Below are 15214 nucleotides of genomic sequence, written 5' to 3' on the forward strand. Positions count from 1 at the left end.
CAAAACAACGGATGACTGAAGCTGCCAAAGCAGACTACAGGACCACCAAGATCATGAAGAATATGGAGGAGGATCTCCCTCTGGATCTGGAAGGATTGCTGTATGGTTCAGGAATAACTGACTAGAGGTATGCTTAACTTAACTACAAGAAATGTAACCCAAAACTTTCAACACACTTTTCTCGAAACCATATTTTTCAAATTGGCAAAAAATATAACTTGAGAATGATACATAAAATTTTTGTTGGACTTTGATGCACTCTCAATTGAATTCTCTATCAGTGTATGTAGCCATTTATTTTCAGTTCACACTTTTGTCTCAATATTGTGTGTGAGGAAAATTACATTTGTTTCAACATGTCACCATTTTGTTAGAACTTAATTTTTTTTTTTTAATTATCCTATGCATGCTGACAGAAAATTTATTGAAAATGACTTATACAAATTGTTTTGTTAAAGTTCCAATAGGAGAGCTTCATGAATTCCCACCAATGACCAATGTTCCAGCTGTAAAGTGTCCTTCCACCTGGTGCAGTGGTTACAGGGAGTGTCCAATGTGGACACAAAAATGATTTCTTAAAGACAAAAGTGTAAGCAATAAACCTATATCATCAATGCCAACATTACTTTTTCTTTTACTTGAAGAAACCAGGAGGACTGATTATACTGACAGCCACAAAATGTAAAATTACAGACACCTATACCATTCTTTCCTTAACTGGAAAAAATTTTGTTTCATGAGCGAGTGACAATCAAACAAAGATTGAGAATCTGTTTCATTTGGGAACAACAACAGAAGAAATTACTGACATACTTTTCAAGGAACTATCGAGGCAGTTTCCAAAAGCGATCAGAAGTCACATCAGAAGTTAGCATCCCCGGCATAGAGAAACAACTGGAAGTTTTGAAAGCAAATAAATCATCAGGTCCAGATGAAATTCTAATTCGGTTTTACAAAGAGTACTCTACAGCACTGGCCCCTTAGCTAGCCTACATTTATCATGAATCTCTTGTGAAGCACAAAGTCCCAAGCCATTGGAAAAAGCGCACGTCATTCCAGTATACAAGAAGGGTAAAAGAACACATCTGCAAAATTACAGACCGATAACCCTAACTTTGGTCTGCTGCAGAATCCTTGAACGTATTCTCAGATCAAATATAATATACTTTCTTGAGAGCATTGCTCATGTGAAACTCAGTTTGCCCTTTTCTCAAGATATACTGTGAACTATGGATGATGGGCAACAGGCACATTCCATAATTGTAGTTTTCCGGAAAGCATTTGACATGGTTCCCCACTGCAGACTGTTAACAAAGGTAAAAGCATATGGAATAAGTTCACAGATATGTGAGTGGCTCGGCTTGAAGTCTTCTTAAGTAATAGAACCCAGTACGTTGTCCTTGACAGCGAGCATTCATCGGAGACAAGGGAATCATCAGGGGTGCCCCAGTGAAGTGTGGTAGGACTACTGTTGTTTTACTGATACTACTTTGGTGTATGGTAAGGTGTCGAATTTGAGTGACTGTAGGAAGATACAAGATGACTTACACAAAATTTCTAGTTGGTGCTATGAATGACAGCTAACTCTAAACATGGACAAATGTAAGTTAATGTAGATGAGTAGGAAGGAAAAAGCTGTAATGTTTGGATACAGAATTACTAGTGTCCTGCTTCACACAGTCAAGTCATTTACATAACAGGGGCCTAACATTGCAAAATGGTATGAAATCGAATGAGTTGCGAGAACTGTGGTCAACTTTGGTTTATTGAGACAATTTTAGGAAAATGTGGTTCATCTGTCATGGAGACTGCATGTAGGACACTGGTGCGACTTATTATTCAGTACTACTCAAATGTTTGGGATCCATACCAGATCACATTGAAGGAAGACACTGAAACAATTCAGAGGCGGGCTGCTAGATATGTTACCATTAGGTTCGAACAACATGTAGGTGTTATGGAGATGCTTTGGGAACCCAAATGGGAATCCCTGGAGGGAAGGTGATGTTCTTTTTGAGAGACACCGTCAAGAAACATTTGAAGATGACTGCCAAACAATTCTGCCGCTGCCAACATAAATTGCGTGCAAGGCCCACAAAGACAAGATATGAGAAATTAGGGCTCATAAGCAGGCATATAGACCGTCGCTTTTCCCTTGTTCTATTTGTGAGTGGAACAGGAAAGAAAAAGGCTTGTAGTGGTACAGGATACCAGCTGCCACGCATCATACAATGGCTTGTGAAGTATCGATGTACATGTAGATGAAGTCCATGGAAGTAGAAATATGCCCCAAGTGTGCTGTGGTATGTTGCGCCAAGACCACCAGGCTGGATGGCAGCTAGGGTCTATGTGCCTCGTGGTCAGTGGCTGCTGTAGGGCCTGGAAACTCTTGAGCATAGATTATTCTGATCTCAGTGCAGCCATAAACTCTTTCACATAAATGTTTCTGGAAGGTTTTGTTATTATTGGTGGTTTAGAAAGTGAAGCAAATTATATCTGAGGTTCCATCAGCGTGATACAGCTTAGCAGACAGCCAAACAGCAGTTTAAAAATTAAAGGAGTGGACTAAAACTTGTGACTTTTTGTCTACATTGCCCTACATTCTAGACCACATGCAGATAGTGCGCTGTAACACCCTGAGTGGAATGACATTTCCCACCAGACACTTCCACATCCTACACTATTCCCAGATCATGCAGATGGCCTGACAGAATTCAGAGGGGAAATTGGTTTTATTGGTGCCTTATGTGAACAACTCGGACACAGACTCTGTGGTCAGGTTTTGTATTCAAGACTGTACATGTATAGGGACAGCCAAACCAGTCTGGAAAGTGCAGCTTTGTGTCAGTCATGAAGAACTGTGCTCTGCTGCTAGTGCTATAGACAATGCAGGGGGAAAACAAATATCAAACTGTCAACAGGATCTAGTTTAACCAAGGAACAATTGTGAAAAATGGTAACCAGTCTGTGTCAATTTTTGGATGTTTTCAAATCTGGAGTGCAGAAAAGACAGACCAAGCATACCATAGTAAAACACAGTACCAGCAGTGGTGAACATGCACTAATTAGCCAGCACTCATATAGAGTGTCACCAGCTGAATGACAGATATTCCAGAAGGAAGTGTAGAAGACGTTACGACATCATTGTACCTTCAGAGTGTCCTTGCCTCACCTGTGGTCTTTGTGAAGAAGGAGTATGACACATGGCATTTCTGCACCAACTACTGATGACTGAACAAAATCACAAAGAAAGATGTCTATCCATTGCTCCACATTGATGATACTATAGACTGATTGAAAGGAGCGAAGTATTTCTCAACTATCACCATGCAGGCTGACTACTGGAAAATTGAGGTTGATAAGGCTGGCCAGGAAGAAACTGCTTCCATAATTCGTAACGGCCTCTATGAGTTGAAGTTATGATTCCAGAACGAAACTTTCACTCTACAGCGGAGTGTGCACTGTTATGAAACTTCTTGGCAGATTAAAAGTGCACTTGCCCGTGAAAGGCAAAGATCCCGGGTTCAAGCCTCGGTCGTGCACACAGTTTAATATGCCAGGAAGTTAAAGTTATGCTGTTTGGACTGTGTAATGCTTTAGTCACCTTTGAATATATGGTAGACAACCTGCTTCAACATTTTAAATTGATGACATGTCTTTGCTATTTGGAAGATGCTGTTGGTTTTTTGAAGACATCTGAAGAACATCCGGGCCATCTGAAAACCATGCTAAAGTGTGATTATACTGTAGGCCTCCACACGAAGCATGCCTCTTGGGTGACCAAGAAATAAAAATTTTGGGAATCTAGTGAATGGCAATGGAGGCCATCCCAATCCAGAGAAAATAAGAGGAGTCACAGATTTTCCATCTCCTTGGCACAATTGTAATGTAAGAAGTCTTCTCAGAATGTGTTTCTACTACTGACAATTCGCGAAGGATTTCTGTACCAATGCACTTCCCTTGCAAGAACTACTCCAGACACATGCCAAATTTTCGTGGAACAAGGCACAAGCAAGATGTTTCCTTGTCCTTAAGGAAGCATTAACATCTTCTCTTGCCCCAGCATTGTACAGTCATCATAAAAGGCTTGTTGATACCCAGCTGAATACGACAATGTGCATAATATCTGGTGCAATCAAATCTACTCCAGTTTACTGGCTTCCACTGTTAACTGGTATAATGCCTCCTGATCTACGCAGATGTACTGCCCTTATGAGATAATTCCACAAGATCTCCAGGAATTCTAACCTATCCGCGCATAGCAACCTGCCACTTCTAAATCGTAAGAGACTGAAATCATGCCATCCAACTCTGTGGGATGCTGCTGACATGGTTGCTAAGGATTTCAAACCTCTTGAAGAATGGTAAGTCCGTGGTAAGCAGTGACAGATGTGCACCTGCATAACATCATCTCCGATGCTAAACTTCCAAGTGGATTCAACCTACCACACAAGACCTGGACTACTCTCAACAAAATCCGTACCAGCCATGGCCGATGCAGGGATGCTCTCTTTAAGTGGAAGAAGCTGCCTGATCCAGCCTGTGACTGCAGGGCTCCATACCAGACTGTTCACCACATTGTCAGTGAATGCAGGATTCGAGCCTATCATGCTGCCAAAGATGACTTCCTGCTAGCAACTCCAGATGCAGTGTGCTGGATTGAAGGACTGGATATTCAGTTGTAAAGACAAACTTAAGTTTCTTGTGTGTCAATATGTACATATGAATATGTAATTTAATTTCATGATATGTCTGTATTAGCCATATGCTAAATAAATAAATATACCACAAGAATTCCGAGGCAGACCATCACACCGACAGATAGTATAATTAGGCTTTCCAGAGTACTCTCCGAGTCCGGGATGAACTAGTCTGCAACCCTCAAAAGAATGCCTTGCAGATTGTTTGGGCCATCAACAAGTTCTGGCCCTATTTATTTGGTGAGCCATTCAACAATGTGATGGACCACTATTCACCACAATGGCTAGTCTGAAGGATCTGTTGGTTCGACTGGTGAGACAGGCACTGCAGCTTCAGGAGTAGTCACAATGATATATAAAAAGAGATGCAAATGTAAGGACACTGGACACCCTTCAAGAAATCCTTGGTGTGAATGAAATCTTAATCGTTGTTGCATTAAATGAAACTGCTGCTGTGCAGAGGGCAGATCCAGCACATTTGGAAAACATAGAGGCCTTGAAGGAGGAGGCAACAAGCAAAAGAGAATTTGAAATAATAAATGGAGCATTATATAAGAGTAACTATGATACCAATAGGGCAGAAATGGTTACTCCTCATCCTAGCTCCTCTAAGCCAGTTACCCTGAAGTTTTAGATGATACTCCAACAACGGGTCGTAGGGGGTATGTGAGGACTCTAGGTAGAAGCAGATCCAGGTATCACTGGCCAAATCTCTACTGATCCACTAGACATTGCGTGAGCTACTGTAAGGAATGCCAACGAGAGAAGTACGTGCTGCAGTTACCTTCACGGCATCTCCTACTACTCCTGCTTACAGCAACACCATTCCACCGAATTGGGATCAACCTCCTGGGATCCAAAAGCTGATGAATGAGAATCAATGGACAATAGTCTGCACTGATTACCTCACCAGCTACACTGCCACCAAAGCTATGCTGACTGCCTAAGCTCCTGAAATTGCAACGTCGCTTGTAGAAGACAACATTTTGGAGCACAAAGATCTCATGTGATGGTCTCTGATTGTGAAAATTTTTTTCCAATCGACACAAGTATCAGAGGTAGTTTCATGTTGCGACGTTATCCACAGGATGACTACCTACCATTTGAAGACAAATGGCCACAAAGAATGGTTTGATAAGACATCGGCAGATATGCTCTCAATGTACACTGATGTCAAACAGAGACTGGGATACAGTACTCCCGATCATGATGTTGACATATAACACAGCGAATCAAAACACTACAGGTTTTACACCATTCTTTCTGCTACGTAGTAGAAGACCAAATGCCAATAGATAGACTGTTCACATTTCAACAGGGTGAAATTTGGGATGGCTATGTGAAACACTTCATCACCAGGACATTCCATGCTCACCATAGTGAAGATGATTTAACAACATGACCAAAGCACAATGATTTGCCAGTCACCATACTGAGAAAAATTGACAAGATCTATATCCTGAGTGGTATAGCCGAGTTAAATGAGAACTTCTGAAACAGTACGTCACTGTTTTTCCATGAGAGGAAGTAACACCACAAGCTGTGGTGCTAGCAGTGTGGCATAGTGTTTAACATCACTGGCTGGCATGCTGCAGGTCTGAATGTTCTTGAAATATATTGCATTTGTCATGTTCGTATATTCTGGAATATTCAATGTTTGTATCAATACAAGCACTGTGGAATATTTGATGTTGAATAAAAAACTGCACTCTCCATCCAGGAGGTTAGTTCTGTTCTGGCTGCACATTGGTGTCTGTAATAAATATGTTATATTTCAATGATTTCCCTGCTTTTGGATTTGGACTTTAGTGTGCTTACACAAAGTGGTGGTATTTTTAACTGAAAAATTGTTGGCAGACATTTTGCATCTGGGAACAAAATGTCCCCCCACTCCCAAGACAAAAATAAATATCTTGAAATATTTTTGGTTGTGCCTATCTGCAATTCAGTATATCTGCTATATGGTGAGTGGCAAATTTCCTTCTCAGATTATTGAAATATTTTGTGTTTGCCATGTTTTTATAGTCTGGATTATTTAATGTTTGCACAGATAATAGTATCCTGAAATATTCAAGAACTCATTTCGAAAATAGTTACAGCTACTGATGTAACATGTGGGCATTGTTAGCCTCATCATACAACGCCAGAAATCTGAAATGTATTATATAAACTAATCCAAATACTATACTGATTGATTACTGTAAAAAGGGAAATAATAAAACTTCTATGCAGCACTGTTTACACTCCAATAAAAGAACACTGCAAATACTTTTTTTACAATCTGAAATAATTTTTTTGATTATATATTTTTTAAATTCATATTAATTATTATATCCCATGTGTCTTCTGATATTCCCAATATATTTTGAATAAGTACATTTATTCTTTAATGTCTAAAGTTCTACTCAACCAAAAAATGTCACGACTTCTTAATGAAGAAATGCACTCTCCTTATATCACGATTAAACAATGCACTCAGCGATTGCAGTAAAAAGAAATTAATTAAAATTACTGTGTAATCTCTTCAAAACAGCATGAAGCAAAAACTTTGTGCCACAATCTGAAATAAGAGCTCACTTATTTGTTTAATTGAAATAATTTACCTTGTTTACTATCCATCATGTACTTCCATATAAACTGCTCAAAAACAGTTATGCACTGCCCACATGATTAGCATAGTTCACTTTTTAAAATCATAAACCTGTTTCTAAATATTCTTCTTGATCATAGGAATTCACTATCTAAACTAAAATGTTTAAATGGAGGTAAAGGTAGAGCTGCAATTTCTATGCAGCTCTCTTAAGTGTGTTGTGTTTCCATGTTTGCACTGTTCTGTCTGTCAACATGTCTTAAGGATTGTTTTGATCTTAGACCTGGTCCACATTGTCACTTTATGGTAATAAGGGTTGTCAGCATGGGTAGTTCCCTACTGAATTGGTGTACACCACACTGGTATCATTCAAACTTTCAACTATTATCATGAGGTACAAAACACTGAAGATCAGCCTCATTGTGGTTGTCCACTGTCAACAACACCAGCTGATGAGCGGCACCTGCAAATCATGTTTCATAGGCTTCCTGAGAAGAATACAACAGTGCACTACTTTTTTGAAGGCAACTGAGAGTGCTGCATCATCCCAGACAGTATGTAACCAACTCCACATGATCAGTTTGGCTGCTGGATGCTCTTTAAAAACAACAGTACAAATCCCACAGAAGTGTGGAACACAAGGAAGTAGGGCATGGGAATTTTTCTGAGCAGTTTATAGTCAAAAGAAAGAACTACCACTCTTGGTTGAAGCATTATAATTCTAATTAAACAGTGTAAGAATTTTTATGAGAAAAGCTCACATGTGATACCAATTACAAGTAAATAAGACAGCCAAAACTGAGAAGAAATCATAATGGACATACAGGAGTAGAATATCAATAATGTGTCATTCTACCTGATTGCAGTCTGCTTAGAAGTCAAAATCTGCATAATGTTATAACAATGAAATTGTATCTCTGATTTCAAATGCTGTACTAATATATTTCTACACTTAAGTGGAATGACATATCAGTCAGTAACAATAACTGGTAATTGTAACTAATGAAGAACAGCTGCAATTAATCATTCCAATGCTCAGTGACTGAATAATGAGCAGCAGGGCAGGCTTCTCTGTGTGGAAGTTCACGTGAGCTAGTAAGTGTGATATCGTAAAGCTGTTTGCCAGTCTTGTCATTTCTACATGGTAGGAGGGCTTCCATAGAGTTTTAACGGAATGCATAAGTGCCAATGACTAGCTGAAGTACTGCACTGATGTTAGCTCAGACAGTTCAATTAAGGGAGTACTGTCCAGGAAAGAGGTGTCTGTCTGCCTTCAGTACTTGGTTTGTTTTGCAGTTTTAACTTATCACAAACAATTAGTACTACATAAAGTGGCTTATTAATGAATCAGTCACTATATTATAAATGAAGCTATACTGAAACAGAATGGATTTATCACATTCAAATACATGGATGGCACACACATAAATACTTTTGGTTAATGTCACAAATGTTTAGAGCAAACACATGAAAAGTCAGACTGTGCTGAGACAGTACCAATTTGCAGTAAACTTCACACACACAAAAAGAACAATTTATAATAAATTATTAGGGTACAGTATTTAAAATAAGGTGTGTTTCAGAATTATATGTGAAAATATGAAGAGAAAGACAAGAGATTGCATGACTCCAAGAATGCAACAAACAAGCCTGGATGAAAAGCAATTGTGCAAACTAAAACAGGGACCCTGACTATGTAGATCACACCTGTGATAAACACACAGTTAAATTAATTATAACTGTTTCATTTGATGTCATCTGGCAATAATTTTTAAGTTGCACAACAGTTTCAATGTAATTCATTACCTTTGGACTAATGACGTCCATTTGATATGATAAAAATCTATCACAATGGTGAACTTTTTAGATAGCAGCAGGCATACTGAGCACAGCTAACAAATATCACTGGGGGACCCCATATTAACCACATTAAACAAGCAGTGACTCTGGTATACATTCATTTTTCAACAGTTCAGGGAAAAAGATATCTGGATTAAATGAGAACAAAGGCATGTAAGAGGCATACAGCATGGTTTTAGAACCTCATACGGTTTAAGAGGATGAGAAAAGAGTTCAGTGTAAGGAGAGAAAGATATGACAATAGGTATTAAACTGTCATAAGTAGGTTTTATATGATGTGAAATATAGGTTACCACCAAAGATTGAACCATCTTCCAAATGTTTTGATTTTTTGCGTTCCCTTAATTTCAGTTTCATTTTTGTTTCCTTTTCCTTCTTTTTTTCTTTTTCAGAGTCTCTTTCCTTTTCTTTGACTTCCTTTTCTCTTGATTTTTCCCGTTTCTCTTTCTTGCTCGGAAATTTAAATGATTTAGACTTCTTAGACTTGGATGGGCTTCTGTAAAAAGAAAAAACAAGAAAAATTTTTCTTATGCACATGCAAGTGCCTTTAGTTTGAACTTAAATTCTTCAGTTATTTCCTTTTCAATTAAATTCTACAATGAATGAATTAAACAGTGTTGCCATTCAATTGCTAATAAAGTAACCTCAGAAAAGGTTGGAAAGGTCACCACTCATCATAAAAAAATGAGGCAAATGAAAAATTATAGTGGAAAGAACAGATATCTTGAACTTCCAAATTAGGTGATATTTTAATGTAGAGGCCAAGACAATGCAATGCAATGAAAATGAGTTATGCTCAGCTCTGAGAGAGTGTGCATCTCATGTTTTTTATAATGATGCAAATAGATGTGTACTGATACAATGAAAAATTGTCTAATTTGCTGCTATATAAACATGTCTAATGAGTACTATATGCCAAAAAAGAGTATACCATATGAGGAAGTGTTATTTAAGGTCCAACAATTTGCACACCTCAGATTTCAACTTAATTGCTTTAACTGTTGAACAATGACTTGTATGGAATAAGTTCTCTTACTCTGTGCAGAATACATGCTGCACTGATTGTAAATAACTTTTTTGTTATGAAGTACTAATCTCGACTTCCTTATCCTCTAGGGAAAAATATTATGTTTAAATTGTTTCCATTAACATAATTGTATGTACTAGGTGAAAGACTAGTTATTACACTGACAAATTCTTTCACTATAGTGTTTCTTCTAAACAGTTTATTTTTGCATGGTCATGGATTTAAGTCATTAGAACATGTGAAAACAAATTCTATGGAACATTGACAACAGAAAGCTTAGTAAATATTCTGCTTCATTTAAAAGAATTTCACTGCCATTTCAATTAGCATAAAAACCCAGTGAGTATTGATGTAATAAACAAATTTTCAACCCAAACAAATTTTCACCACAACTGATAATTAGCAAGCAGCACAGCATCAGTGACACGTAGCACATCCAACAGGTTACATATGTTTTTTTATTGGTGATGGGTTCCTTAAAGTAGGAACACTGATACAGTAAGCCGATTAGTGCAGCCCATTCACTGAGAACCCCACAAGAAATGTTATTTCACAGTAAACTGAGTTCATAAAATGTAAATTTTTATTTGTATAATAACAATGGAAATTCTTGGATTTAACAATACACAAAACAGAGGTACGGCAACTGCTCACATATAGCTGACCGATGTGTTGCCCATAGGAAAACACAACAGCAAACACTCAAGCTCTTCCTCTTTCTCTAGAAGAAGTACATACATTCACACACACACACACAAGCTGACTATTGATCATTGATAGTAATTGCCTGGGAAGTTGGAGACAGGAAGGGGGTGTGAAAGAATGCTCGAGATGAGGAGGAGGCATCAGGATTGTGCGAGGCAAACTTAGGGGCAGCGCAATAACGTGAGAGGGTAGAACATATATGAGGTAGAGAGAGGGAGAAGTGGATGAGGAGGGAGATAAGTAGGGAAGAGAGAAAGAATGAGTGGGCAGCGCAATAACGTGAGAGGGTAGAACATATATGAGGTAGAGAGAGGGAGAAGTGGATGAGGAGGGAGATAAGTAGGGAAGAGAGAAAGAATGAGTAGAGGAAAAGGGGGGGAGAGGGAAGGTGAGGGGGGGGGGGGCAGATGATTCTAAGTGGTGGTGGGGAGACAAGAGAGGTGTGGAAAGACAGAAAATGATCTGGACATGAGAGGAATGATGTGGACAGAAGAGAGAAGCAAAAAGGTAAAATGAGGCAGTGGAAAATAGGCTAGTGGAGGTTTAGGGCCAGGGGAAATGCGAGAGTGTAGGATATGCCTGAGAGACAATTCCCACCTGCTTAGGATAGAGAAACTACCGCTGGAATGCTGTATCCAAATGGCTTACCAAGTGAAGCAGGTGTCGAAGTATTTTGTGTTCTGATGCATTGAATGCCCTGCCTTTTGTAGAGTAAGAAATGCATGTTACTGGATTGTGGCAGGTGGTGGTTGGTGGGTGTATGGGACAGGTCTTGCATCTGGGCCAATTACAAGGGAACGACCCGGGGGACAGGGATGGGAACAGGGATGGAGAAGGATATTCTGTAGGTTTGGTTGGTGGCAGAACACAACTTTGGATGATGTGGATAGGATATCCCTCATTTCAGGACACAACAAGAGGTCATCAAAGTCCTGATGAAGAATGTGGTTGAACTTTTCATGGCCAGGGAAATACTGAGTAATGAAAGGAGTGCTGGTTAGCAGATGGTTAACAGGTGTACTGCTGTCAGAGAATGAGATGGCATGGATGATCTGTTTATAGATGAACTGGTAGGATACTGTGTGTCAATAGAGGCTCTGGTATGGTTGTCAGCATTATTTTGACAACTCCTGCTTTCCATTACATATGAGGCGAAGTAGTAAGGTAGAGACCTGCTCCACACACCCACCTAACGTGTTCTACTGCAGTCCAGTCAAGGGCATTTTGTGCCTTACAAAGGGCAGGGCTATGGGTGAAAGCAGCCATGTCGTATATCAGCTATGCTGCAGTTGCTGTGCAGCAGCCTGAGTGGGCATGACAAGTAATGAACTGTCTACACGCATGAATGGCAACATCCAAACTGTGGCAAACTGCAGATCTGACCACCCAGTTTCCAACCATGCTACACACCACAATACAAATGACTTCAATAACTGATTTACTGCTTTCAACCATCTACTGTGCAACTCGGTCATGAACTGCCCAGACAGGATGTTCGATTCCTGGGATGACATGTCACCACTATTATGGCTTTGTCTCACCCAACCAATATGCAGAAACTACAGGCATTACTTGGTAAAACAGTGTAATATCACAGGTTCATACCAGGTGCAGCCACTCTGGCTCATCCTCCCCACCAGTTGCTTCACAAAAATATTCCTTTCAAGTGATTGCCAGCCTGTGAACATGCATCTAATTAACTTAAAAACAAGTTACACTCCATACTTTGCCTTGCAGCTTTTCAACCTGGAAAATATTTAGTCTTGGCCACAGATGCACGTCAGTATGGGATGGGGGTGGTTCTGGCCCATTGTCATCTGGATGGCTGTGAGCAACCTATCGTCTTTGCATCCAAAACACTCAATGCATCTCAGTAGCATTACTCACAAGCTGAAAAAGAAGCCCTTGCAATCATTTATACCACAGAGAAATTTCATATGTTCTTATACGGTACAAAGTTCCACTTAGTCATGGATCACAAAACTTTAGTTTACTCTTTTCACCCTTTAGATGCTTTACCTGACAAAGCTGCTCACCGCATTCAACGTTAAGCCTTATTTTTGTCATTATATAATTGCAAGAGTCATTTCTGTCCTGTGTCACAGCATATAAATTCATATGCTTTGTCTCGGTTCCCATGAGGCCCTGTCTGTTGTTTGATCAGGAGAAACTGTTGTGTTCTCAACCTGACATGGAAGAGAGACAGACTATTGATGGTTTCCCAATTACCAGCCTTGTTTTACACCAAGCCGAGCATCCAACCTGTTGTGGAACTTCTATGCATTCTGTCACCATCTTTCCTTGTTAGATGGTTTTATTCTCATGTTGGTTGCAAGGGGTACTTCTCATGTTGTAATTTCAGCAGCACTGCATTGGGAAGTTCTCAACCTGTTACTTCAGGTTATTGGGGAGCCTTGTGCACTAGACAATAGGCATGCCAGCACATGTTTTGGACTGGTATAGACTGCAAGATGGAGTGCTCGATCACAGCCTGCCTCAAGTGTCCAAATTAACAGACAGCACCACACACTCTTTTTTCACAGCACCCCCGCTTCCTTGGGAAAGAATCCATACTGACTTTGATGGAACTTTATAGACACTTTTTGGTTGGTTGCTGATACCTTTTCTAAGTTTCCTTATGTTGTTCACTGTCCACCTATCACAGCAGACATGACAGTCAAGGTACTTGCCATCAATTTTTTTCCATCAATGGGGTATCAGACACTGGTCCTCAATTTTTGGCTCAATCTTTTCAGAATGCTGATGAAGGTTTGTTGCATTTTGTTGTAGCCTTGCTCTTGTTTTGTCAGGTCTGCTGTTCATCTGCCCTGTTGCTCAATTCCGACACGGGTTTGAATCCCATCTTTCCTCTTAGCATTGTCATCATTCTCACCTGCTCACTAATGTGTGCACCGGTATCCAGTGACTCACAGATATAGCAATTGGTGATGAGGAAAAAGGAAGTTATTTCATAGTATGGAAGCTAAACTGATTAGGCAGCTTGAGCAACACCAGCAGCTGATGCACCTGTAGAAGATACAGACAGACTTGTTAAAAAAGTTGCTTCAGCTCTTAGCAGACAAGTTGTGTGTGTAGGAGGCCGTTGCGCCCCAAGGACCAGAGCTTCCTGCACTCGACACACACAGACGGTTCATTGCAGCAGTCACTCTTTCTGTCTCGGGCAATCCCAGACACATTTTTTTCTCTTCCAAAAATTGGCACCTCTGTCTGACCCTGTCACCCTCTTCTTTCAGGAGATCTGCAGTCTGCTGACTAATTATTATTCCTAGCAGTACCATGTGGTTCCCTCCATGCTGGTATTTCATCAATATTATAAACAGCTCGGACAATCATACCACTCATGGGTCACTGACTTACAAGGACTTAGCCGAAAATGTGATTTTACTTGGGTTAACCAAGGCTTCCTACACCGATTCCTTGATTCATGATCTGGTGATTCAACTGGAGCCTGACTCAGAGCTTGACATGGTGATGCTGAAACAAGATAAACCATCATTAGAGGACATTTGCGCACCACTCATTTATTTGAAATTGTACAGGTGGCTAACAAACATCTCATGGCAAGGCCGCAAGTGGCGGCAGTTCATGCACCACCATGTGCGCCACCCCAGCGTCGTCATCGTAGGATGACCGCCAGATTGCAGCAATGTCGTGATTCGTCTTTGTCAGATGTCTCTATGACTTCTGAGCCACCAGTCACTCCTTGACGATGGCTATGGGGGCCGCAGTGTTTTTTCTCTCACTCCCGAGCAGACTGTCCAGAAGTTGGGGCACCTCCACTCAGTATGTCACAGCCACATAATCCGTCCCACCCAGTGCCATGACCACACCAGGACACGGTATATGTGCCGTGATCAGTAGTCCCCAACGGCGACCCTTAACGCAGAAATTGTTTCTCATCCTTTGCATGTCCCACCAGGACATCCATTTTCAAGTGGACACTCAGGCCACCGTTTATTTGATCAATCAGGCAACTTATGTCTGACTGTGTTCACCTGACTTGTCATCATCCTCCACATTTAGGTGGCCTATGGAGATGGAATGAGTCTTCTTCATGGGTAGTTCTCAACTGTGGCAACTTAAAAATATGTTACCCGGCTTTTGATGCTCTTTGTCATTGACCATTTGTCAGCTACCACCATTTTTGACCTCAACACCTTCACGGTGTTTGGATTTTTTGTCTTGGATGAAGTCAAGGTGGTTTCCACTGCAGTCCTTTTCCAGGAACTGGACAACATCTGCACAGAGTTTCCGTCTCTCTTTCAATCAGATTTGGGTTGAGCTTCAGACTTTCAGGTGCACATCAGCCTT

The 15214-nt window shown here is 40.2% G+C and overlaps 1 protein-coding gene across 1 annotated transcript in view; it reads right to left on the reverse strand.

Moving 5' to 3' along the window:
- The window catches only part of LOC124612888 (ralA-binding protein 1), a 123859-nt gene that overhangs the window by 54855 nt on the left and 53790 nt on the right, over positions 1–15214 (reverse strand). Inside the window, exon 4 of the mRNA XM_047141344.1 lies at positions 9444–9646. Within this exon, the coding sequence (XP_046997300.1) occupies positions 9444–9646 (203 nt within the window). The remainder of the gene's footprint in view (positions 1–9443; positions 9647–15214) is intronic.

The sequence above is a fragment of the Schistocerca americana genome, chromosome 1 (genome assembly GCF_021461395.2).
Source record: "Schistocerca americana isolate TAMUIC-IGC-003095 chromosome 1, iqSchAmer2.1, whole genome shotgun sequence".
In the NCBI taxonomy this organism is placed as follows: Eukaryota; Metazoa; Arthropoda; class Insecta; order Orthoptera; family Acrididae; genus Schistocerca; species Schistocerca americana.